This window comes from Patagioenas fasciata, chromosome 5 (genome assembly GCF_037038585.1).
Source record: "Patagioenas fasciata isolate bPatFas1 chromosome 5, bPatFas1.hap1, whole genome shotgun sequence".
Classification (NCBI taxonomy): Eukaryota; Metazoa; Chordata; class Aves; order Columbiformes; family Columbidae; genus Patagioenas; species Patagioenas fasciata.
Window position 1 is genome coordinate 58,162,816 of NC_092524.1, and position 26,553 is coordinate 58,189,368.

A 26,553-nucleotide genomic window follows, 5' to 3' on the forward strand; every position below is an offset into this window, starting at 1 on the left:
TAAGTGCTTAAGTATTTCGTGGCAATACAGTCACAGTCTATATCCCTTTCATGAAAACTGTTGGTTTAGAAAACTTCTGATTCACAAGGAACAGAGTTTTCTTGTGTAGCATTTCTTCTTCCCTTGTACCTTGTAAGCAAAGATATTTGGAACAATTTTTCTTCTAACACTTTCCCTCTAGATAAAGTTCAGTAATTAAACAGATGTGACACTACTTTTACCCTTCTCACCTGAACAGAATTCCTACTGCAAGTGATTACTTTTTCTAAGAAAGTTATACTTAGTATTTTACTTACTTTAAGCATATCGTTGCATAATGGAGCTTAAGCTAGTATTTTAATGATAGAAGAACTAAACAGGGCCCCTAGCTGGAGGAAAAGGGTTTTGACTGTAATTACCCGACGTATGGCATGGAGTGCGGCTCAGGGTTTTGTCAAGCAGCAGGTTCGCCTCCAGCAGAATGCAATGGACAGCGGGTAGAGCAGGTATTTAGTGAGTTTATTGTATTCAAACACATCTTTATCCAGCCCTTCTGTCTCTGTCTCTGTAATCACAAGGGAAGCGCCGTGTGACCCACTGCAAAGGTAGGCTTCACTTCCAAAACCTCATAGCTCTCTAAGCAAACATGATACTGGTGGGATAAAAACTCAATGTATCAACAGCTGTTTTCTAACTTGCGCACATTTTGCAATGTTAAAACTTTCCTAATTCTTTTGACTGAGGCAAAAACATTATACCATCTATTATACAGTCTACTGAATTATAACCCTCAGAGGCACTTTAATGATAATAAGGGGTTATAATTTAGATTCCTGGGGAATTTTTCAGAAGAATTTGCATTAGACAAAATATGTTGAGAGAGCTATATGGCAACACGTGGATGTTCACTGTGTTGGAAATGGTGTTCTGCACTTCTGCTGAAATTCATATAGAATTTGCCCCTTTATTGGCTGTTTCGCTGTTAGCCTAACATGGTTATAGAAGCCTTGTTTTTCCCTTGCTTTTTCTTACTGAGTAGACTGTAGATTTTTCTGAATGTTGAATAAACAGACCTAGGCCTCCAACTAATTTCTCAGTGCTTTTTGCTCAATGTCATAAAGCAGAGTTACATTTGGTAAACATATCGTATTGTTTTCTAAAGCTTTAGCTAAACTGTGGTGTAAATATGCACATTTTTGATGCATGTTTATGTCTGTGATATAATCACAGATTTGTCTTGCTTTTTAGAGATAGCCAAATCCTGACAGTTTTTCCACTAATCAGCATCTTTCAGCTTTGCAATGAATCTAAAATTTCACAAAGCAAGGAATGTTTGTTCTCAAGGCAAAGTCTTTTAGAGAATCTCTACCTCTGTGTATTCTTTGTACAATTTTATGCCTGCAATTGGCAGTGGTCTCCTTTGCAGATCCTGCTAGCATTCATGTGCCTTCTTAGTTCAGTTCAGTAACTGTTAATTTTTGCAGTTATTTTCAGCAAAAATTTGAAATTTACAAATTTGCAGATGTAAAAGATACATTTGTCTTAAAGTTTTACCATTTGTCTGTCTTTGTATTTGGATGGTTGTCTGTCTTTACATCTACATCTTCACGTGTAGAGCTCTGCTGTCTTAAAACCTTGGTTATGAAAAGTACAAAGAAAGGGATGTAGGTTGATTACGTAGATGGTACATTTGGATTAGCAGTAAAAATCAGTACAGATGGAATTAATATTACCAAAAGTTAGAAATAAATAAACAGTATGTATTTTGGTGCCTGACCTAGTCAGCATAAGTTCCTATTTATAGTGAGTAGAGAGAGAGGTGTCCTGAAGGCATAATTTATATACTTGGTATGATATATTTGGTATAATTTACTATTCTTGCTTTTGGACATCTGCTTTAAAGTGTGATTAATTTGTCCAAAACTGCCTGTTTCCCACTATTTACTCTAAAAAGGAGTTTTGAGGGACTAGGTCAAATACGTCCACTCTACGTGGCTAAATATGCAAGTTTAATGAGTCCCATAAGTTTCAGGTAAGAAAAGCAGTCGATGAATTAAACTTTTGTTCATTCCCAACTTTTGATAAGCACAGTCAGTGGTTGTCACTGCTGAAAATCTGTTGACTTCCAGTGCACCAGTATCAGTAATATTGGCATGTGCTTCAGGCTTATTAAATAGATGCTGCATGTGCATGCAAACAGTGCTGCGATGCTCTGCTATTTAATGGTCTACCCTCTATAGTTTATTTTCCAATACAGATCTATTTGAGTCGATTTTTAAAAACAATTCCAGTATTCTAGCATTTTATCAGGCATCTTAAGCTCCAACCATCTGTCACCATTATTTTGCCATTATTATTGCTTATTTTTAACATTCAGTTTTCTGTTGTTTTCACTATATGTATGAATTCTGTAAATGAAGCTAGAGAGCCCTAGCTGTAACCTTACTGTGACAGATCAGGTAAATCTCTTTCCCAAATGAATTAGTCTAAAGGCAAAAATTCGCATATATTTAGGTAATACAGCATAGCTATGATGTTTATTTGTTCAACCAGTCATTTTTATTAATTTAGTCAGGATTTGCAACATATGCATATTGCCAATTAAAATAAAGCTTTAGGTTTCAAATTAAAAAAATAATGATATAGTTGTAATGATGCTTAACAATTCATAGCATAATTTTAACAGTTCTAAATTTTATAATTTTTTTCATTTACATGATTTTGTTACTTCTGCCCTTCCATTTCCTCTGTGCCCACGATTATTCTGTCTAGTAACTCTACAGATGTCACTGACTCCAAAACTGCTTGATTCGCATGAGAACAAGGCTGAACCCCTTGATCTGCCGATGAAGCAGCAAGAGCCAGCACGTTCTGAATCTGGACAAACTTCACCAGAAGTTCACAGGACACCCACTTTGGCCTTGCCAGTTCCCAAAAGTCCTAGTCAGACCTTCATGGCATTTCCCAGATCTCCTAGTTTTATAAGCCCCATGAAGTCCCCAAGTCAGTACTTCCAGATCTGTTATTAATCCCTGCTTCTCTTCCCCAAAAATATTTCTTACCAGTTCAACACATTACTTTTAGTATTTTCTTCTAGAAATGTTTACTTCTGTCAACCAATTAAGTTTTTGTAGCTTGTCTCCTGTATGTCATTTTCCTTTCTTTTAATTTGCTGTCAATGTTGTCATTCCTTTTTCAATGTTTAGTAATTCTTTAAGCTTATATCTCTTCTGCATGTACATCAGCATGATTCCTTTTACTAATTGTTTGTGTTCCTTATTTCGAATGTATCTCTAACACTGTATCAAGTGTAAAGTGTATCTTTACACTGAGATGCAAAGAATGCAACTGAGTTGGAAAATACTTTGGATGCTGATGCTCCGCTGTAAATATTGATTAAAAAATAAAATTAATTTTAAGTGGTATTTCTGCGTTAATTGTAATCTTTGATGTTTCCCCTTAATTTTTAAAATTTAAAAACTGTAATATTGTAGCAGTATTTTTCACCAAAAAAAGTTTTTATTTCAGTCCTTTCAGTTTTGTAGTTCTTCATAACATTGTTAGTCCTAATTCTGCTGCTAAAAATATATAGAGGAAAAAGGGACTTTGTATGTTTTAAAAAAAAATCTGCTTAGTGATTATGGTTTAGGGGAAGAAAAAACCCAAAAAACAAGCAAACAAAAAAACCCCACCAAAATTTAATTTCTAAGTTTGAGATTGCATGTCATTCTGTAATTGTAACACACCAAACTGTTATGTGGGCAGGGTTGGAGGAGCACTGCAGGTCTCCACTGATGTCTCTTTGTGTAACACTAAACATTTCTGACCTTTTGTAGAGGAAGGATACGTAAAAATGTTTCTTCGTGGACGTCCTGTTACTATGTACATGCCCAAAGAGCAAGTGGAATCTTACAATTTGGAAGCAAAAGTAGAACTGCCAGCCAAGAGGCTTAAACTGGAATGGGTGTATCCTTTCTGTGCTAGAGAACTACTGGAAATCAATAATTTCTTAATGATTTAAGTAATTTTTCATGCTGAAGTATAGCAAAATTAAGATGTTTATTAATAGGGTTCATTTCGTTAGTGAAGTGACATTCTGTTGAAACAGATCTTAATTTCTTGAAGCTGCTTTTTTGCACCTTGGGAAGTGCAAGGGGGCAGCTTAGGAAGGATTTTGGTTAAATGTTGCCTGAAGGTTAAGTCTGAAGCTTGCTAATTAGCTGAAGATTAAACTAGGCATACTGTAAGAATGTAGTGAGCTGTGATTATTAATTATAGTATGTGTAAAGCAAGCTCAGTTTATTTTGCCGATTCTTAGTAGTAATTTATCATTTTAGACTGTGTTCATTTAAAATGTGCATTAGTGTCCTTTAGAGGATGCTACAATCAACTCAGTACCTGAGTAAGCCTGGAACTGAAAAGCACTTTGCAACTGATTTATTAATTGCAACTGGTGCTCAGCAATAAAATTCTTAAGATACCACATATAAAATAGTATTTGAATTCCGATTTTAAACTGTGTTTAAGCATCATAAATACCGAACAACCAGAGTTTTCCACTGACTTGTGTGAGTGGACATAGTTAAAGAATTCCGACATGAAATAAATCAGTATTTCATTACATACAGAAATTTTGACATTTTAATATAATGAGAAAATACTTTCTTTATTGAAAAAAGAACTGAAATTTCATTTTTGTATTGTTTTAGTATATGTAATAGATTATTCAAGATAAAATATAATCACAAGATCTTATCTTTAGAGAGATGAAGTCTTCATAAGGTTTTCTATTTTAAGACGACTTTTTTTTGGTCCCACACAGTGCAAATAGGAAGTTGCTTTGTCTTCGTAAAAAAGAAGACAGGCTGCATATAGTCTTTTGCGAAATTTTATAAATAGAACTGCATGTGGTTTCAGAATGCACACAGACAGTTTCCAAAAGTCCCATTGTATTCACAAGAGATTAATGACAGATTCAGTAACCATTCTTATTATTCGTGTTGCAGCTGAGCCTGTGGGTTCTACCCCACTCTGCTGGAACTGTGTAGATCATGCATACAGGAATAACTGAAGATGAATTTAAAAACAAAAAATCCACAAAATAAATAAAACATCAGAGATTAGAGTGATAAATACTGCTTGCAGCATTTTACCTTCTAATTCTTGTACAGGCTCTCACCGTATATCACAACAGAGCTTAATGATGCCTTTTTCCACTTGTACTGTGTAGGGATGGTATGGGATAAAGCGTTAGGATGCTGCTGAGACAACAAAAACCCTACCATGAAACAACAGACTGTCATTAGCAGTGTGTAGGTGGAAGCTGAAGTTAATATTTAAGACTATTATGGGAAATTATAATTAGAGTAGGTCATGATTTCAGTCTCATTAGTTTCTCATTTAAGCTCACTTAAATGACTGAATATTTGCCAGATGGAGAACTGTTTTTAGTTTGGATATTCATATGTCCTTCTAGGTGTGTGTCTGTATGCCCAGCAGAATCCTACATATAAAGGTTGTCTGTGAATAGAAAAGGTATGGATTAATAAAGTGATCTAATGAACCCTAATTGGTTACTGCGGGGGATGCATGTTTTTCCCAAAATACTGTGCTAACTTCTTCACATTTTAATTTCTTTGCAGTTAAACTCAACCTTAATACCCATACTTTAAAGTTATACCAATGACTAGGTATATGAAAGACTTAAAAACAAAATTAGAGGCTCTAATGATGAGAAGAAAATCTAGGGACAGGAGCATAGAATAGTTTAAAGAGAAAGATGAGAACAGCAGAAAACCAGTGCATATTGCAGGCATTCATTCCAATTAAGCTGAAGAAGCTGAGCTGTTTGCTTGGAGGGCAACAGAACGGGAATAGGAGAAACATCTCTGTAGCAGACAAATCAGCCTGACTGGGGAATTACAGCTGAAATTCTGTGAATTTGTAAGGATGAGCAAAGAGAAGCAAGATACAGGAGGTCAGATGGACACATGGAAAGGGCAAAGCAGACTATGATGAGAAACAGAAGGAAGAAAATCAAGTGTGGGCAGATTTCATGGCATAGCTCAACCGTAAAACAGTTTTACAGTTGCGTTAGCAGGTATCTGAATAAGCCAGAAAAGGTTCAGAGCACATCAGATATATATTCAGAAATGCTGAGTGATCAGGTGTGAGGAAGGACTGGAGCAGAAGTGGCGAAACCTGAGCAAGAAATGGGCACTGGAGACACCAGGGTCGGTACAGGTCGGCTTGAGGGCAGCTCCTTTGGCAGGCGGGAGGTTTGAAACAAAGGCTGCAGGCCACATGGAAAGAAAAGGTCACGATGAAGTGCCAACTCACCAAATCCAAGCTGAAGCTACTGAATCCGAGTGTGGGAAACCATGAGAAGGAGGGATCAACCCCAGGAGTTTACATTTGAGAAAAAGGGCTGATAGAAAGAAACCGAGTGTTTGACAACAGCCAGCATGTGAAGTGTTGAATGCAGCATTGTTCCCCAGAGGAAGAATGATAAAGAAAGAAGATTTTCCCTAAAGAATGTAATCTTTCCCATTTAATAGCTATTTTCATGCACAGAGATGTGTTCCTTTTGAACATCTGTATAAAGTTTTCACTTCTTTTAGGAGTCTAATGCCTAATGCTAGCTTCAACTGCTAGCTCAACATAAACTTGATTGTATATTGTTGAACTAGGGAAATTCTATGTTGGCTTCAATTGGTAATGGTATCTGGCTTTATAGTGAAAAATAAATTTAAACAGAGCATTGCCCTGCAATCTAGAGTAGTAACTCTAACTTTTAGAGGCATGTTCAAAATTGATAGAAAATGCTTTCTAATTTGAAGATATTGGTTGTTTACATGTCTTCAAATTTGAATATGTCAAGCTAGAAGGAACTTTGGCTAAAATATTTCAGTTTGGTAGTCCAAAAGCTGTATTTCTGAATGCACATTTTGATGGTTGGGTATGCAGTATGACTCTTATTGCATTTATTAACATCAGAAAAAAATAGCAAGCTGTTATTTAAATTCCTGTTTTAGAAGTAAGGTAACTATTGTCCTTACTTCTTGGATAAGGTTAACATGAGTGTTTGAGCTTGATTGGGTTATCATTGATGATAGAGAATAGTGCACAACTATCTTCTTAATATCGTATAATTGGGGTTTCAGTACCTCTCCATATATTTATCACAGGCAGTTTCTTCATAATGACTGAATTAGAATGCGCTTCTGTTTTGCCAAGGTTCTGCTAATGCTGTTTCTCTCTGTTCTCATAAAAAATGAAAGCCAAAGTAGTTGTAGTCCCTAATGACTCTTCAGAAAAATAAAACTACATAATTTGGCTGAATTGACATTGTCTAAATGAGATTATTTCTGGATTAATTCCAGTTATTTCATTGGATTAATTTTAGATTAGTGTTGATATGACTAGCATCAGAATCTGGGCCACTGCGTTTTAAATACTACAAAAATAAATTGGAATGGATGATGTAACCCTTTTACAGTTTCATGTCCATCTGGCTGGTAATGCCCAGAATAATGAAATCAATCAACCTGCACAAAGGATGAAGCAATCAATCCTGATGTAACGCAGGGAGATGTACTGAATGACTTACTAGCATTTCCATTAAGTCTAAATTTTTATTTTAATTAGTCAACCAGTGTAAATAGTAAATATGCTTGGAACAAAATTAATATTGCCTTAGTCTGTCCTTTAGCAAATTCCAGGGGACTTCTAGAGAGATAATATGTCTACAAATTCCTGTATTCTTTACTGTGTATTTTCTGTGGAATGTGTCAGTACCGCAGTCTGTGAAATGCTTTAGCTCTCTTTACTGTAGTAAGGGGGATAGCTGTGAAGGCTGTCACCTGATAAAACTGCGCTCAAGCCAGGAGATGCCAACTTCAGGAAATTCAGGGGCAGAAAATCCATTTTGTTTTTCTTATTTTTAACATCCTTCATTGGTAGACCATGTTATTGCAGCTTGACCAACATGCTAGCTATGGATATAGGGGTCGGGACTGTCGCAGTAATCTCTATCTTCTTCCAACGGGCGAAACTGTATATTTCATCGCATCTGTAGTTGTGTTATTCAACGTTGAAGAGCAACTTCAGAGACATTACACTGGTCATAATGATGATGTGAAGTGGTAAGTCACCTAATAACCCTGCTTTTCTTCATAAAACAGTATTTGGGAGGTAATGTTTTGTTCTTTCAATACAGTTTCAAAAATTCAAGTGATTTAACCTTGGAAGTCATGCATAGGTTGAGTCCTTATGCCTGACAATACATTTGCAGAAATAAAGGTCTGGCTGTAGCCATGGTAAGGATGTCAAATGTGTGTTATAGCTCTGTCTAGTCAGCACACAAAGCAACTGCTGTCAGGGTGTGATGGCACAGACCTGAGGATATCCAAAAATGTCCCTCACAGAGCCCAAGTTTGCTTTTGAAACCTGCCATGAAGTCTGTGCTGCCATATGTGCTGTGCTACCTCGTTTGCATGTGTCTACATGCAATTGCTGTATTGATGTTATCCAAGCTACGGCACCTTTCTCTAAGTTGCTGACAATTCCTCCTCATATTTACTTGAGAAAATTGACTTTCCATAACTAATATACTTTTTACATTGAGAATACAGAAAAGTAGCAATCAGACTTTATAGACCCACTAATTTTCATTATTCTGTATTTAGGACGATTTAACATTAACTTATTCTTTAGACCCTTCTCCTTCCGCTTCTTAAGTAGGATGGAATTTTTCATCTTCACCTGGGTCTGGGTGCCAGATACAGGTCCTTTAGGCTCAATTTAACTAACAAAACAATTTTAATCTCATCCGCAGTCATCCTGGTCATCGTCGGTCATGTCTACATCATGGCAGATGTGCTGTAAACTCGTCCTTAGCAGCCTGGTTTGTCTGCAGCCATACAGGCATGCCGGCTTGGGCTTCAAAGTGATTTAGCTGTGTTCAAGCTTAGGGGATGCTAGATATCAGGAAATATCACTACTGTTAAATTGAAATCTAAATAAACATATGGTTAGTCTTGATGGTCTGGTTGTAGCTGACAAAGAGCACTCGGATTATCTGATGGACCCTAATATATGAAGAGAGTTTGACGTCCCTTCTTGAGATTAAGTATTATGAAACACCTGGTGTCCCTGAAAGCCAAAAAATAGGCTTGATAACCAAATCTGGTTGCATTGTGAGCATGTTTCATAAAATTAAATTATTTGTATAATCTAGTTGTTTTACAAGGGGATTTTTAACTTGGACCTGTTCATCTCATTTCTTTGTTTCAAATTTTCTGGCTCTTTAGATATTTCAAAGCTTTCAGGTTTAGTGGAAAGAGCATACCTTTCTGCGTTATAAAGCTGAATGAATTATTGCCACAGTTCATTTTGCAAGGCACTTGGCCTCTAGAACTGTGTACAAAGCAACTGCAGTGAAAGAAGATCCAAGAGAGAATTTAGGGGGAAAATAGACTGTACTCTAGCCTCTAATACAGAATTTAGGTTGCTTTTTCTTAGATACACTAGTTAACATTGATTACAATTTTTAAAGTCTCAGTTTTAATTTTAGAGTCAAAATTCCAGATTTCGCTATCCTGTTCTTTCTTACTAAGGGACTTTTTTTACCTTTCGAAAAGGATTAGAGAGCAATGTTTACATGGATACATCTGTTTGCTCTGGAGTATTGTCAGTGGGGTATAGACAGTGCTGACTGTACTAACCTGCAACCTCTGAAGTTAGGTAACTAGCTCAAAGTGTAAATTCCTGATCCACTGCAGCCATTTAAATCTCAGTGAGATGAATCCCAGCATGAATGAGACCGAGGCTTGTTTGATACATGCTTTGAAGTATTAGGACTTAAGCAAATTACTGCCGTGTTCATAAAAGATTTTCTTTTAATAAAGGAGCATGAAAATTGTTTAGTCAGTTCTGGTTTTGTATTTTTAAAATGTTTACATGTACACTATGTGCTTTATATAACCTAAATGTGGCTGTTTTTTACAATCTCATGTATAAGTTTGATGAAACAGATAACAAATGGCTTAAAGTTTTGCCTCTCTTTATTTTCTTTTTTAGCCTGGCTGTCCATCCTGATAGGATCACTATAGCAACAGGCCAAGTTGCAGGGACATCGAAGGATGGAAAAGTGAGTGACCCCTTTGCTGACATACAATTGCTTCTGTTTTGTAAGAATATAGTATTAAAAAGATGCATGGTGTATTCTCTTCATTTTGCAGTTAAATTGGTCTTACATTGTAGGACTGAACACAGGCAAAACTACATTTGAGAGTGCAAATTGCACACTATCAAAGTTACCCAGTGGTTTCTGGTTCTGTTACTTACACAGACTGAAGGGAACTTTGGAGCTGGTCTCCAAAAGAGACATGGGTGAATGAGGCTACAAAGGAGACCTGAGAGGGCAGAGGGATGTGGACAAAAGGAGGAGAAGCAGCAGAGATTACAACTTACAGCACAGATTTCTAACCACAGCCACCAAAACCGAAGTACAAATAAGAATGGCTTTGGGTTGTTTGCTGAAAAAAATAAATTCTTACTCTTGCCATCATCTAGGCAAGAATATTTTTCTCTTTATTATTGCCTGTATTACCGTAAAGCTTAGCTGCAGGCTAGGAGTTTATTTGAACAGGGTAAGATGAACATTGTTCCAAAGAGCTAGGAGAAGTGAGAAAGAACGGGTACAAGCAGAGGCAGGAAAAGCACGAGGAACACGTTACTCAGCGGAGTATGCAGCTGATGTCACAGCCAAACCATTGCGGAGTTTTTGGTGGGTACCAAAGAGGAATTTTAGGATAAAACCAAATTATCAGTACACTAAGTACTTCACATAAATGAGGAAGACAAAATCCCAGTTATGCAATATGAGGTTTATGTAAAGATAACTTAGTAGAGTAAGATAAACTATTAACTTTTATTGTGTGTTGGAGAAATCTCTGGTAGTTTTTTGTTTGGTTGGTTTTTTTTGTTTTGTTTAGTTTTGTTTTTTAAACTTCATAAATACAATTACTGTTGTATCTGTGAAATAAAATCTGAAGGTTTGATGTCTGTGATTGAGGGGAATGTGTTATATAAAGCCATTTATATAATGAGGTACTGGCTTGGCATTGATTTTTGTATATATTTATCTATGTTAAAGGGTGATTTCACTACTTATGATCAAGAGACACTCGTGGCTGTTGCTTTTTCTTTTTGGTGTGGTAATGAAACGTACTCATTTCATTTGAAAGGGCGGGGAAAAGCGAAACACCGCCCGGCCCTGTGTGTTCTGCCCGGCCTGGCGGTCCCGCCTTGAGCTCGGTTTAGTGACGGGGCACCAGCACGTGCCTCCGCGCGCCCCCTGGTGGCCTTGAGGCGCGTTTCTGCCTCCGAGAGATTCCGCTGCGTGGGGCGGGAGGGAGGGACGGGGAACCCCCTGGTTTCCATAGGGAGCTCATCAACTTCATATATACCTTGAATTTCACGTACCGTTGTAAGGAAAAGTCTGAAGATGCAGTTCTGTTCCACAGCCACTTTATGGCACTGACATTAATTACTTTATAGAAATTCTTATACTTCTTTTTGCACCTGCTGTTAGGTGTTGACCACAATTATCTCAGCTACTACAGTTTAAACTGTGATCCTGGAACTACTAGTAAGTCCTATGTCACGGGGTCATCCACAATTTTCCCTTAATGAAGAATGTGTCAGTGTCCATTACCTCAGTGAACTAACGGAGAGCAGTGAGCCCCGATGTGCTGTGCACTCCCAATAGTCAGTCCCAGGTATTGGTCCTAGGCACAGTCATCAGCAAATCATTTGTAGCATATCTCTGCTTCCATGGGTGACTCTAGAGAAGTTCTTATAATTTTCATACCTTAAATTGTGATAAAATGTTATTTTTCTGTTTGTTTGTTTTGATGCATTCTCATTTTTTCAAATACTTTTTTTTTTTTTAACCACCATTGTTTCAGCTGTTATTTCTGTGTTTATTTTATAGCAATTGCCACCGCACGTCCGTGTCTGGGATTCTGTAACTCTGAATACACTGCATGTCATCGGAATGGGGTTTTTTGACCGAGCTGTCACTTGCATTGCTTTTTCTAAATCTGTAAGTAAAGTAAATGGTCATATTAAGAATGTTTGCTGAACAGGTCTTTGAAGTCTTTCAAATTTAGCTTCCCTGAGCAAAACAAACTTCTAAGTTATCTTTTCTTACAGCATCCTTGTCAGAGGAAGAAAGCTTGCAACCCAGCTGTTTCCAGCAGTTTATGTTGCTATTAAAGTTAGAAATATCTCAGCAGTCTCAGAGATCTACCTTGTGCTTATCATTAAATGCAATTCATTTCTTCAGGGACAAGCAGGTGCAGAAGTACTTGTGTTCTTGAAATTGCAGTACCCTTACTTCTTCTCTTTAGTCTTCCTGTTGTGTTTCTTCCTACATAAGTTACCCTTTCAACGTCTTTTAACCCCCTACACTGTGCCTAAGAATGACTGATGAAAGACCTTTACAATGGCCCCTACCACTGATTTTGGACTTGAAAAACAGGAGCTCCCATAGGAGAAGCAAAATCTTTTGCTTGAAAGCAGCAAAGGCATGTGGATAAAGGATTGTAAAGAATTAGAATTCTGTTGTTAGCACCATCCTTTCAACTCTAGTCTATCAGGGAGGTGAAAAAAGATGACACAAGCAGCATTTGAGTCCCATATAAAAACATGAGTCTGTAATCTGACACATGCAGATCTTGAAACTCTCTGCACAGAACAGAATCTGTAAGCGCTGTGTGTGGTGGTGTCTGGTTGTCTCAGCAGCATTTTTAAAAAGGAGAGGACTAAAAGATATATACCATGGGCACAACGTACTTCAGTAAAAGTTTCCACAAACACTTAAAATCTGTTGATGACAGTATTTTACAGAAAGTGAAATAGAGAGGAGTGAGTTGGGAGAGCTGGTTAAGAACACAAAGTTGAAAACCAACACAGTTCAAGATCAGCTTTGAAGAATAAATAAAAGGGAATAGCAAGGAAATACTCTCTATATATCTCCCTGGAGGAAGAAATAGGTACTTAATAACAAAGGACTGGTATTGGGAAATGTCAGGAGCAAGAAAGTGTTTAGTACATTTGCTTTGTGCTGCGATTTCACAGTCATGGCTTGCCCTGTTTTGGCCATCGTTTTTCCCATCCTGTAGCAGTATTGCTTATCTCTTTTCAGACAGCCCTCTCTTCAGGGTTCTCAGTCCTGTCTCTGTCCCACCTTGCGAGTTGCCTTGGCACAGTTATTTCTGTAGCTGTGTCTGAGATGTGTGTTCACCAGGAAAACAACCAAGCAACATCATATATAAGCAAAAAGAAGCAGAGTTTTCTTAGGTCTTATTTTCGTGCCCAAACCTGATCCATTCCTGAAACAGGCTGACTCTGTAATAGCAGTGGCTCCGCTGAAGAGGCAGCAACAAGTGGCTGTGCTATGGGTGGCAAAGGAAGGACTGTTTGTGTCAGCGTGGCTGCCAAAGGGGTGTTTGTGTCACCATAGGCTCAGTCTGTGCCAGCAAACGCATCTGCAGTCAAGCTATTAATAACACAGCTGATGCCAATAGCAACAGGATACAAAAATCACATTTGAATGGGTTGGAAAGCAATTAGACATTATGTGGTGGTTTATTCCACAGCTAGGAGTGAACACCAAAGAAACTGGGGAAAAATGGTCTAAAAAGTACCTTCCAGATAGCTAATGTTTGGAAAAAGATCTGGTGATTGTACAGCAGTTTCCATCACTGGTAAGGCTGATGTCGCTCAGCTCCCCTCAGTTCAGGCACAGTCTTGGTTGGATTTCCTCCTCTGTCTTTGGATTCACAGATCAGAAAAATGCGTATGAACTGGAGAAGGTCTAGGAGATATGATACATGAAGGAAGACGAAAGGAATTGTTAGAAAAGAGATACCTGCTTCATTCCTGACGAAGTCTGTTTGTCCACAGTTTGCAAGAGTTCTGCTTCTAGATACCTTTTTAGCCCCATTTTTCAATGACCCTACAAGTTATATTTCATGGGGATTTATGCAATGACTAAAAATGTAACAGTTAAAGCATAAATATGTCACTTTCATCTACACGGAAGTATTTCATTATTTTGAATGTGCATTTGCATTTGTGTTTCTAGTGTTGGTTGGGGATGCATTAATATTTTCCATGTTTTGCCTCAGAATGGAGGAAGTAGCCTGTGCTCCGTGGATGACTCAAACGACCATGTGCTTTCTGTGTGGGACTGGCAGAAAGAAGAAAAGCTGGCAGATGTCAAGGTGTTGCAATAAGACATTTTGTACTACTTGCTTGTATGTAGATCTGGATTTCTTGTCATAAAATATCTTTCTAAATTTAACTTATTGTGCCTTTTTAGCACTTTCACTTTATAAAAGGCAAAGAACATGAAGAAAGGGAAGATTTTCTCTCTGAAATTATCCCTGTAGCATTTCCTTAAAAAAGTTTTGCTGTTGTAGTCATTCTAGAATTTATTGTAAAATCTAGGCAGCAATGAGAGAAGAATGTACAGAAAAGAAAACATCTAAAACTAATGAGAAGTTCTACACTAATGTTTATCTGACGTGGTTTTGAAGGCTAACTTTTGAAAACCTAAAATCTGTTGACTTCAAAGTATTCTACTGAAGTATTCCAGTCTACACTAATAAATGAAGAGCTCAGAATTGTTCATAAATCAGTTGATCAGTTAATTTAACTAGAGAACCATTTCATATTGTTTTGTTTTCTTTGAATTTTAAATTTTGATACAATGTTTTTCTTTTTCCTTCCAAGTGCTCTAATGAGGCTGTATTTGCTGCAGATTTTCACCCTACTGATACAAATATAATAGTTACTTGTGGAAAATCACACCTTTATTTTTGGACACTAGAAGGGAATTCCCTTATTAAAAAGCAAGGATTATTTGAGGTAAAATATTTTTTTCTCCCTAATTTTATGTTTATACTCATGATATAGTCATACAGAAGTAAGGATTAATAAGGGTTAAGTAAATCAAAACAATTGATCATTAATAAATTTGGAATTTTACAGAATTTCAGGTAGCATTCATTTTATGGCACTGAGAGTTTTTCCATTGGTTTTTGTCATGATGAAGTTTTGAAATGCAATTACCATTCTGTTCCTTGCATTGCCTTTCTTATATTCTTTATACCATTCCCCCCAAGAAAATAAAATTACCTTAAGGCTCTCTATGCTTACCTCAGGTTAAAAAAATAGGTAGTGTGTTACAGGCTGGGTTTTTTCATTTTGTCAGAGTAAGACTTGGAAAACCCTATAAATTCTGTGAATATGAATATTCTCACCTTTTCCTCTGTTCTGCTCAGATACATACATGTATGTAATTCAAATACAAAGTGAGCTGACCACTGTTTGGTAAATATCATTTTCGTTTCAAGGTCTTGATATGGTTTTGTTCTTAAATGTAGACTACGCTGTACGGTAGCCACATGCACAAATGAGAGATGTTGCAGTGACTGCGGATAACTCCAGCAGGGCCTAGTTAACTGTGTGTGGAGTCATGGTTTACAAGTGTAGTCAAAACAACTATTTTTCAATGCCAGTTTGTGTACTTCTGGTGAAATCAGGAGGAGATACTGAAATAATGCATTTAAATTTTGTTACATTTTGTTTCCTGAGCTGCTTGGGCAGATTTCTGCCCCTGTTATGGCTCTGTTATTCTCCATGGTTGTTGCAGATGGAAAAGCGTGGGGGCCCTAGTTGAGAACAGTTCTTAGTTTGAGGGAGAAAGAGGCCGTACCCACGTGTAGTCAACAAACATTGTAAATAGTGTCCTCAGAAGCTACTAGGTAGTGAATTCTTTGTCCTATTATATATTTCACTGGTTTGTTGCCTTCGGTATTTTAAATGTGGGGTCTCAAAGAAACATTTGCATTAATGAAACTTGGGATTCTTTCAAGAGATGATTTCTTAGTTCTTACACTGCAGCCAAACTCTCTAGTAAGACTTTTCTCCTAGAAACTTTGGAGTTAAAAATTGCAGTAATAAAGCTTGTTTCCATCTTTGGCCATTTCTAAATACTTAAAGCTTTTGGGATTACACGGGAGTTGGAGAATTTGGTTTATCTCAGAACATTCCTGGTCTTGTGTTAGAAGCTGGCAGGCTTTCTCCCTCACTCTATCCATAGCTTATAATTAAAGGGGCAGGATTGGGCCACCAACCTCAGCTTATGCATCTTTTGCCCTTGCACAGATTGTTATACTGTAAGAATGTGTTTAACTGTTGTGTAGACATTTAAACAATAATAGAACTGTAGAAGTACTCAAATGCATACAGTTAAAATAAATGGGTTGCGTGTTGCTGTAAGTTTGTTTTTCTTAATCATGCAGAAACAAGAGAAGCCAAAGTTTGTCCTGTGTGTGACCTTTTCCGAAAATGGTGATACTATTACAGGAGACTCAAGCGGAAACATTTTGGTTTGGGGGAAAGGTAAGACAAGATTGAAGATAATAATGAAATTTTAATATAAAACACTGAATTTTTTACATGAGTGTAGTCTGATTTTAAGAATACATTTTATTTATCTTGAGTTCTTTGCCAAGACCAATCCAGCAAATTCTCCTCTATGAGCACCTAAGGAACTTACACCCGACTGCTAGAGCACTAAGGTCTATAGAATGTGTTCCTTTTGGTCAAATGCCGAATCATAGAGCTATGCCAGCACGTATGGCCTTTACTGACATAAGGAATGGCAGGAAAAGTTCTTTTCCATAATCAATGTGATAGCAAGAAACACTGTTAGTGTAACTCATGATCTTTAGTCTCCTATACTGTCACTCTGTAGTGTTTGCAAAAATTATGCCTGTTGACATACACTTTTAAAAAGACAGCAAATGGCTCACTTTGTTTTCTGAGGAAGTCAAGCTAAAATATATACAGAACTAATTGAATTCCTCAGCTTTATTTCAGAAGAACAGATGGGTAGGATAAACTTCTTAAAAAGCATTTTCTAGTAAGGAAAGACTTTTTCTTTTTTAGGCAGCAGAAGGCAACGCCTGCTGGAAGGCAAACAGCAGCAACATCCCACCTACATGTTTACTTAGTGCGTGAGGTGCCATGCATGGGAATAAGGAGAATCCCCTAAAGGAAGCCTTATTAGTAAAAGAAGAAGGGATATGGATGACAGCTGCTGCTTATTTACTCAGTGCCTTTTCCCAAGATACACAAAAGATATAAGATGTGGGAAGCAACACAGGATCATTTAGGTTGGAAAAGACCTTTAAAATGATTGAGTCTAATTGTAAACCTAACACTGCCAAGCCCACCTCTAAAAGGTGTCCCCAGGTGCCACATTTTCACATCTTTTAAATACTTCCAGGGATGGTGATTTAACCACTTCCTGGGCAGCCTGTTCCAGTGCTTGACAACCCTTTTGGTGAATAAATTTTTTCCTAATATCCAAACAAAACCTCCCCTGGCACAACTTGAGGCTGTTTCCTCTCAACCTGTCCCTTGTTACTTGGGAAAAGAGACTGACCCCCACCTTGCCACAGCCTCCTTTCAAGTAGTTGTAGACAACCTTCTTTTTCACACAGATGAACTTTACTGAGCTGGTTTTGTAGACATTTTTCGTCCAAGGGCCATCAGCCAATTATCTCCTTGTGCTTTTGACCAATACACTACTGTTGAGGAAAGAGGTGGATATGGTGTTTGTAACTCGGCTCCTCTTTTATTCTTCTTTTCTTTTTCCTATGATAGTTTAAAGCAAGACATTTGAACACTTTTGCTTCCAAACTGAGTTTAGAAATTGCTTAGTCCTGTTTCTCCCCTGTTCCTGGCTGTTATTTTGGAGTGTCAGCAGAGAAGGGAGATAGTGACAGCTGCTGGCAGGGCTGGGTCAGCCCAGGGGCCGCATTGCCTTCATGGCAGTAGGCTAATTTCTGACTTGACAGCAAGCAGCCTATTCTGCCTTTTCTCCCAGGAAGTAAAGGGAATTATTTCTATGCTGTGAGATCTCCTCACCTCTGCCAGTTCTTTTGGGACGGGCAAAAATGTTGTTCTTGTTTTTCTATCTAAGTACAGCATACTGTCTGCGTCTTTACTACTTTTGGCTCAGGGCTCTCTGTACAAGCGAGGGCTGCTTCCACCAGGCCAGAGTACCCTTAGCAAAATCTTGTAACTGACACATTATATCATAAACGAGGACAGAAGCAAATGGTATTTATAAAGGAAAAAGCAGTTGTTTCTTCTTTATTTGCATCAGCCCCTTGCCTGTGCTAAATGTAAAGTTAGCGAAACTTTGATGCCAGGTGCACATTTCAGTAATAGAATAACTTGTAATCATTTCTTTATACTTCATAATAGTAATGATTCATCAAATTAGAGATATTTAATCTAATATAGTTGCTTAGGATGTGTTTTGAGTCTGAGAAGGTACTTGAACAAGCCAAGTTCATCAATGGAGTGGTATGGGCTCTTTCGGAGAGTGATTCAGCACCTTCTGCCAGACCTACAAAGACCTCTAACTTGGTCGGGTTTTGGTGCCAGTGAGGTGTCCGGAGGCTGTGGAGTATCCTTGGAGGATAAAAAGTGACTTGGTTCTGGTTTCTTTGTTGATAAGGTGCATAGTGCTACTGAAGGTCAAATATGATGCCCAATGGCTTAGCTTAAACCCCTATCAAAGGTTTAAATTAATCTATTTTACTTTGCATTTGAACTAGACCAAGTGAATACGTATACTCTTCATTTTTGAGATGGGGGGAATATGTTCTTAGGATGTAGTAAATTAGTCTCTTTTGTGTGTCTGAGTATTTTGGTGCAACACTCCAAGCCTGCAATTACCACTGTTTAAGTCATTGACAGGTAGTAGAGAAATTGAGGGGGGAGGGGAAAAAAAAATCCAAACTGGGGGAAAGGAGCTATTAAGCTTGCTATTTCAGTAGTAATTTCTTTTCTCCATCTATCCAGGTACCAACAGAATAAGCCACGCAGTTCAAGGGGCACATGAGGGTGGAATATTTGCTCTATGTATGCTGCGAGATGGCACACTAGTATCAGGAGGTGGAAAAGACCGAAAGCTGATATCATGGAATGGAAATTACCAAAAACTTCACAAAACTGAGGTGATATCATCTAACTTGAAGTTACTCAGCTACTCAAAATTAAATTTTAGCTGTATTCTGTGGGAAAGCAAATTAATGGTAAAATTTAATGTCATTTGAGCCATCAGGTCATTCCTGTGACAGCCTACTATTCGCTAACATAATATTTCCTTTTTAAGATTGATGGTAATTGGAAAACAAATCTTGTATTCATACTTTTTCATGCTATTCCTTTCTTTCTTTGCAATTAATAATGTGACCTCATTTTTCACTTCAGAGTATTACAATATTAAAATGTTTTTGTTCGTTCCTCTTTTCCAAAATGATGTGAGGGGTTTTTTTGGGTTTAATCTTTTAAAAGATTAAAGCACAGTTTGTTTGGACAGAACTACCTGACTGTTTACATACTGAATGCAAGAGAACAATCAACATAAAACTCTTGTGGAAGGGTTTCAGCTCTACTATATATTATTAAATGTTGCAAACATATATGCAACAGGAATGGCATGTCTGGTAATTCAGTTTTTAACACATCACAAGGCACTTGGTGTTTGTGCTGTTTCTAACCATGGTGTCCGTGTTTTTCTCTTATTTGTTCATACAGTGTTATTGATTCCTTGTTATTTTAAATTTTACATCTATCTCTGAGTAGAAATGCTCAGTCTGATATCACAACTGCAATAAAAATATGATCAAGTTAGCACAGCATGAAGAAACCTTTTCTGTTTGTTGAAATACTTAGTTTATCTGTACAAACAGAGTGTTCCATAGTTAAGAATGGATTTTCTTGTAACTTTATAAAGACAATTACTGAGCTGATGCAAGCTGTTATAACTTTTGACAGTCAAGGCACATATATTCATCCATTTCCTTTCCTCTCTGTGCAACCTTTATTAAAATGCGTTTGCTAGGCCATATGTCTTTAAAAATAGCAGCGCCTGACAAATTGTCTGACTTACCTGTTTGTCTGTTGTGACCACAGATTCCAGAGCAGTTTGGTCCAATCAGAACAGTAGCAGAGGGAAAAGGGGATGTTGTATTAATAGGAACCACTAGAAACTTCGTCCTACAGGGCACGCTATCAGGAGACTTTTTCCCAATTACCCAGGTAAGCTGTTGCCTTACAAGAATATTTCTAAGTGTCTGATTTAAACAACAATGGTGTTGCTTGAAGTCAAGTTTCATAAATATGCATCTAATTGATTTATTATCACAGTATTTTTGGCAATAAATTACATTATAAATATCTATCTAAGCTAACATATTTTTTTAATGCTCTAATATATTGTTTGGTCATTTTAATCCTGTTCAAACATGTTTAGTTTTGATGGTACTGTCCTTCTTGTCAAGAAACATTTCTGCTTGTGTAGGGTCACACTGATGAGCTTTGGGGACTTGCAGTCCATTCCTCTAAACCTCAGTTCTTCACTTGTGGACATGACAAACACATTACCCTCTGGGATGCTACCACTCATCGTCCTATCTGGAACAAGATTATAGAGGTATACATTTATTAAACACAACTCTACTCCTCTTATAGAACTTCTCAAGTAATGCAAATTTTCGATAAGCTTATTGATTTAAAATATATTAAAGTTTTAACTTGAGAAAAAAAAATGAGAGAATTATAAAATTTGTCTTTCTGAAAATGGATGTAAAACTCTTAAAATCAATAATTTAAAACCCTAGGTTAAATGGCTCTATATGCTGTATCATATAGAAGTATACAGTGCTGTTGACATTTATATTTTTTTACTAGGAAGAGAACCACAAATATAAAGCTAAGAAATAGTTGTAATTTAAAAGTAGTTTGTGGTAGTAGCTTTGTGGTACACATGCGATCTTGATTACTACACGCATCACTAGGTACTGATTTTTTAGTGTGCATTTTTTGACACCTGGTCATTTTTCTAAATACGTACCCATAAAAAGACATTGGCTTATTTCCTAGAGACAGCAGAGATGCTTTTATCTCTCTATTTTGAGATGGTGCTGTCACATTTTTTTCAAACAGTTTTCTCTTAACTTTTTTTTTTTTTTAAATAGATGTGAAAGTATGCCTTTTTGGAGATACAGGTACTGATCACAATAAACAGGTTACTTCTCTGTCTTTCTTATCTGCCCTCTGTAGAGTGGAAAAGTTCAAAAATTACTTAAAAAACAAAACAAAACAAAACACACCACCAAAAAACACCACACAAAACAAACACAACAACACCTGGTGTAGATTTATATGCAATAGACAGGTTTGCCAGTCAAGTTGTAGCCAGTAACTTATGACCCTCATGTTACTGGCAAAAGTCCTTTCTGTGTGATATAGTAAATAATCCTTCATTAGTTTACGTGAAGTTCATATGTTCTAAGATCTGTATTTTTGTTGACATAGGAAGCTGGTGAGACCAGATGAACAGTTACTGCCCAGAGATGGAGCTGCATTGTCACAGTTCAGTGACTAGGTATAAAGACAGATTGGCCTATAGTATAAGAACTCAGAAGAAAGGAAAATAAAAGTACTTATTTGAATGTGAAAAAATGGAGAACAGTAACACTAAGAGTTTGGCCTGAGTGGCACACAGATTATTTCATTTTCCTACATCCTGATCATTTTGGGGCTTAAGATACGTTAATATGATTTGGATTTAAAAATAAGCTACTTCCCCTTCAGTCTTAAGGCCCAGCTACAGTGTTCCTAAGGGGAATGGTCAAATCTTGAGATGCACAAAAATCTTAATGTGCTTGAAATCTCTTGAACTGTTACCAAGATGCCAAATGCAAGATAAAATAAATACCAGGACGTTTAGGCTTCAAGCTTTAGTGATAAAACATATTTTTAAAGACCACTGAGCTGTTATAAACCAAATTTTCCAGGATCTGTCTTGATAGACTCTCTAAAAAACAACAACAACAACAACGAAAGATAAACCTATGCCTTTTTTTAGTTTTGAAGTACAGCAATAGCAGTGTATTGTGTTGTACTGTATGGAATATGAGCACATTCAATTGCAGCAATTCCTTCACGTGGAATTCAGAGTGACGCAAACAGCAACACAACTGGAAACTTTTACATAGACCTTTCGGGGCTTTATCATAGATTTTTGATGAGACTTAATTTGGTTATTTAGAAATGATGTGTGACTGGTTTTGGGCAAGTCTTGTTTATAAATATCCTGAAGTGGAAAGTAAAATCACTGGTACCATTTTGTATGCTTTCCTAGTAAATTTCTTTTTTTGTTGGAAAAAAAACATCATGTAATTTAGTTGCAGGTACTAATGGGATCCTTTGATCACTGTAAAGGTGTATGTTTTTGTATACTTGCATACTCTTCCGAAAAAGCTGAATCAGAAGTCGGTACTTCTGATATATTTCTCATTACAGGAACAATATACTGAGGAGGGCCTAGAGTCATTAAGAGAAATGCAAAATTTGACACTTTGCTTTCTTACAATCTAAAAAGAAATGCATTTAGAAGGTTGGGTTGATAGACATCATTAGTGGAGCTAAGTACAATACGAGGAACAGGAACAAATCTATTAATCAGATAAGCTTCTGTCTCAGAAATAAAGTTACTTACGTCATCATCAACTCAAAAAAGGACATTGATTCCACTGTTTGATTCCTTGTCTCCTCTGAAAAACAGAATTGGAGTTTAGCTGATTATGGCTTACAGTGAACTTCAATTAAAATTTAGCTGTAGTTTCAGAAATATAAGACACTCTCTAGAAAACTGTTGTTATTGGAATGTTTAAGAAACTGCTATATTTACCCTTGTTCTTGTGAAAATGTTGATGGCAACTGCAGAAGCACCAGTAAACTAGACTTAGTTTTATTTTCTTTCCCCTCTGAGTGCACACCACTTCATTAAGACAAGATTTCTGTTATCAATCTTCACAATAATCTCCTTATTAACCGCATGAAATGTCTGAGACTGTTTCATAAATCAGTGAGTGATTATCTAGAGTAAATAAATCATTTCACGTTAACCTATTTTTGTCACAGACATCTGTGTAAATGTAGGGGTTTTGTAGTTATGAGTACAAGTTGCTGCTCAGATTAAATTCACTGGTTGAACTTCTGGATTATTCAAGAGAATATTTTAGCATTTACTATGCAATTATGCTTACAAAAAATAAGTAAATTTTCCTTTGTTGATTACTGTTGTGGTTTAGAACATGCATACTGAAATCCTGGATCTCAATAGTTCTCTGAATTTTCTTTAGAGTTAATAACCTACTAGAAATTAGTCACTTGTTTAAAACTAATGAAAATATCCCTTACACATAGCCTCTAGGGCTAGTAATTACAAATGGCTAAAAATGTGAACAGGTGTACTAAAATGGCTACAATGTGATACTATTTTAAAATACAGAAAATCAAGGACATAAGCGTTTCTGTGATATATTTTACTGGATTTTTTTTTTGCTTACATTTAAAAATTATTTTTGGTAGGTATCAGAAAAAATAAGCTACTTATTTTGCAACTTTCTAGTATAACCTGAAGAGTTCTGGAGCTCATTCTTTGTAATTGAACAAGTATTAGAATGAAAGTGCTTACCATGTTTTTAGGCATATGTTTAAATTACAAGAAAAACACTGCATTTCTTACTTGTTTCCATAATAATATACTCCACAAAGTAAAATGTTTTAAAATTGCATCTCAAAATAAGAAACCCAGTTTATGCTCTTACTCTCCCACTAAGGTGTAACTGGGCAGGTGCTGAAAAAGGGTTGGTGCACATGGAAGTGAAGCTTCCATGCAAATCGATAGATACGTTTGTGGAATAGTGTACTTGCGTGTCCTTTAGACAGTAGGTAAACTGCAGCTTTGATACTTATTTCTTAGGTCAGCTCTAATTTAAGAAGTTATTTTTATCTCTTGCTTGTTTGTGATTTGTTGAGAAGCTGCCTTTGTCAACATTATTGTAATGAAATGACTTGCCAAGTTATTTTTAGATAGTGAAGAAAATAGTGGTCTTGTATAGAGGGGAAAAAAGTATTTTGGGTAACATTACAATCAGTTAAAAATACTTCTTTTTCCCCTCAAGATTGTATTTAAAACAAACAAACAAAAACCACAAACAAACACAAAGCCAAACCAAACCAATGACGACAACAACAGCACAAGAGGGATGCTGTTCTGAGGCAGATATAATTGAACTGTGTTTTTGTTATATCTTGAATTGGTAAAAACATGTGTGCTTCCTTATATAACATTTTAGGATCCAGCACAGTCCTCAGGTTTCCATCCTTCAGCATCTGTTGTTGCAGTGGGGACGCTGACCGGCAGGTAAGACATGCAGAGCAATACATTGGGAACCAACAAATACTACGTGATTTTTTTTCAACTCACGTCCAAGTTCACGTTCTGCAGATGTATGCATGGCTTACGTTCATGCCCTATTGATTTCTATTGAGTTTCAGAGTGAAATTTATTTGTGTTGCCTAGAAGCCCTAGTCTTGGACCAGTAGCCCGTGTTTGCAGAGTGTCGCTTGAACACAGAAGGGGTGGTTTCTGCCCTGAGAACAGCAATCTGAGATCAGTTCCAGGAGACGGAGTTGGAGTGGGCTGGAAGTCTCAGCAGTGAGACCATGTGTGGGAGGTGCTATCACCATACCAGTGTCATAAATGTTAAATCTTTGCGGCCATTGTGGCAAAGGAGAGGTTAAAGGAAGAGTTTGAGATGATGAGTTAATTTTGCAGATGCAGACAGACATCTACTCACTAGGGCAGCATAGAGGAAATCATGTAGAAAAAGGTTGCTCCTTCAAAAATTTAGCAAGTGGTTTATTATCTGTAATGCAGTAATGTTTAGAGACTCTAACAAGATTTTGGCAAATGTTCCACTGTGCTAGACATCGTGTAGAAATGCATATTAAGAGACTTGTTCTGCCTGAGGAGTGTAAAGCATAAGCAAGACAGACAAAGCTGGGGTGAAAGGTAATATTTCCATCATACGGGGGAGGTGGAGCCCTTGGTCACACAGTGGGTCGGGGCAGAGCCGTATTTCACTGAATTGTGGGTCAGAGCAGGGAGCCTGTGCCTTCGCTTCATCCTCTCCTCTAACGTCACTTGAGGGCAGACTTTACCATTAGTACTGAAAACAGTTCCACTTAACTGAGAACTTATAGAATGCATATATGTTATGAGCCAAGATTATTTAGGATTGTATATCAATCCTGAACAAAGGGTTTACTTTCCTTACTAAATTTAATTTATTTTTCCTAAATAAAGTAAATCAAAAGGAGAAGCTTTGAGAGGAATTTTTACTTTGTCTTTAATAATTTGATGCAAGTATTGAAATGAAAATTTTATCTTTGTCCCTTCTACATGTTTCCACAAATTAAATTTTGGTTAATTGATAAATTAATTAATAAATAAGGCTAATCCTCAAATCAAGAGAGAATGGTCCTGATTCTCACTTGTGTTTTCTTTTGCTCCAGGATTTGATCTAGGCATCAATTTAAATGTCAGGTCCCTATATGTAATGCTTGCTTTATTCTAATGCATGACAAATAGTAAAACATAATAAAATCCGAATGCTGATATGAGGGTCAATGTCTGATAGTTTTTCTGGTTAAAAAACATTAGAAAGAAACTATCCTGTTAAAGTAAAAAAATAAACCAAACCAAGAAGCAGTTGCTGTTTTGCTTTTGCTGGTGTAAAACATGCTATTTTGACAGAAGAAAAGTTGGTCAAGATTACAGTAGATTTAAATTCCTTATGGAATGATTTATTGGCCTCTTTCTGTATTTAAAACAGGTGGTTTGTGTTTGACACAGAAACAAAAGACTTGGTCACTGTACACACAGATGGAAATGAACAGCTGTCTGTAATGCGCTACTCACCAGGTTTGAGAGCACTGATTTACTGTTTAAAAAAAATTTGAATTTTTTTTTTATTAAATTAGTGGTTGGTTTCTTTTAAAATAATTCCCCACTTGCCATGCTGAAGTTGAAAATAACTATGCCATGAACAATTGGCAGCACTGAATGGGTGGTGTCTTAAGCTCTACTTTTCTTTTCGCTCCCTCCCCCACATGCTCAGAATGGTTTCACTGGGAAGGAAAAAACAAATATGACTTAGCTGTGCAGGTTGTTGCAGTCAAATTAGCCCTAAATGGACTGTAGCCACTTCCAGAAATGTCATGTGTTTTTAACAGTAATATTTGCTGTATAAACTTTCTGTTTTGTAGTCTTGAAACAGTAATCAACATGCAACTGAAAAATTAAAAATAGAATTTTGTTTTTCATTTTTTGATATTCAGGCCTTTAAGAGCAGTTCCTCTTGTCTGTGACACACTAGCTTTTCAAACTTAGCCTAAGTTCTTTCTTACAGGAATAATTAGTCTTCACTTCTGTGTTTATAGATGGAAACTTCTTGGCAATAGGTTCCCATGACAACTGTATTTATATATATAGTGTAAGTGAAAATGGAAGAAAATACACTAGAATTGGCAAATGTTCGGTAAGCAACCTTTTTTTCT

The 26,553-nt window shown here is 36.8% G+C and overlaps 1 protein-coding gene across 10 annotated transcripts in view; it reads left to right on the forward strand.

Annotated features, from left to right (window-relative positions):
• Window positions 1-26,553, forward strand: part of EML1 (EMAP like 1) — a 128,410-nt gene that overhangs the window by 95,161 nt on the left and 6,696 nt on the right. For 7 of the 10 annotated variants that reach the window (XM_071809642.1, XM_071809637.1, XM_071809639.1 and 4 more), the window contains 14 exons: window positions 558-584; window positions 3,816-3,945; window positions 7,974-8,123; window positions 10,060-10,129; window positions 11,978-12,088; window positions 14,178-14,273; window positions 14,785-14,919; window positions 16,359-16,458; window positions 18,937-19,091; window positions 20,053-20,178; window positions 20,441-20,572; window positions 24,288-24,355; window positions 25,830-25,918; window positions 26,437-26,534. In XM_071809642.1, the coding sequence (XP_071665743.1) occupies window positions 558-584; window positions 3,816-3,945; window positions 7,974-8,123; window positions 10,060-10,129; window positions 11,978-12,088; window positions 14,178-14,273; window positions 14,785-14,919; window positions 16,359-16,458; window positions 18,937-19,091; window positions 20,053-20,178; window positions 20,441-20,572; window positions 24,288-24,355; window positions 25,830-25,918; window positions 26,437-26,534 (1,487 nt within the window). The remainder of the gene's footprint in view (window positions 1-557; window positions 585-3,815; window positions 3,946-7,973; window positions 8,124-10,059; window positions 10,130-11,977; window positions 12,089-14,177; window positions 14,274-14,784; window positions 14,920-16,358; window positions 16,459-18,936; window positions 19,092-20,052; window positions 20,179-20,440; window positions 20,573-24,287; window positions 24,356-25,829; window positions 25,919-26,436; window positions 26,535-26,553) is intronic. The other 3 variants (XM_071809638.1, XM_071809645.1, XM_065838209.2) reach the window with 1 other exon arrangement.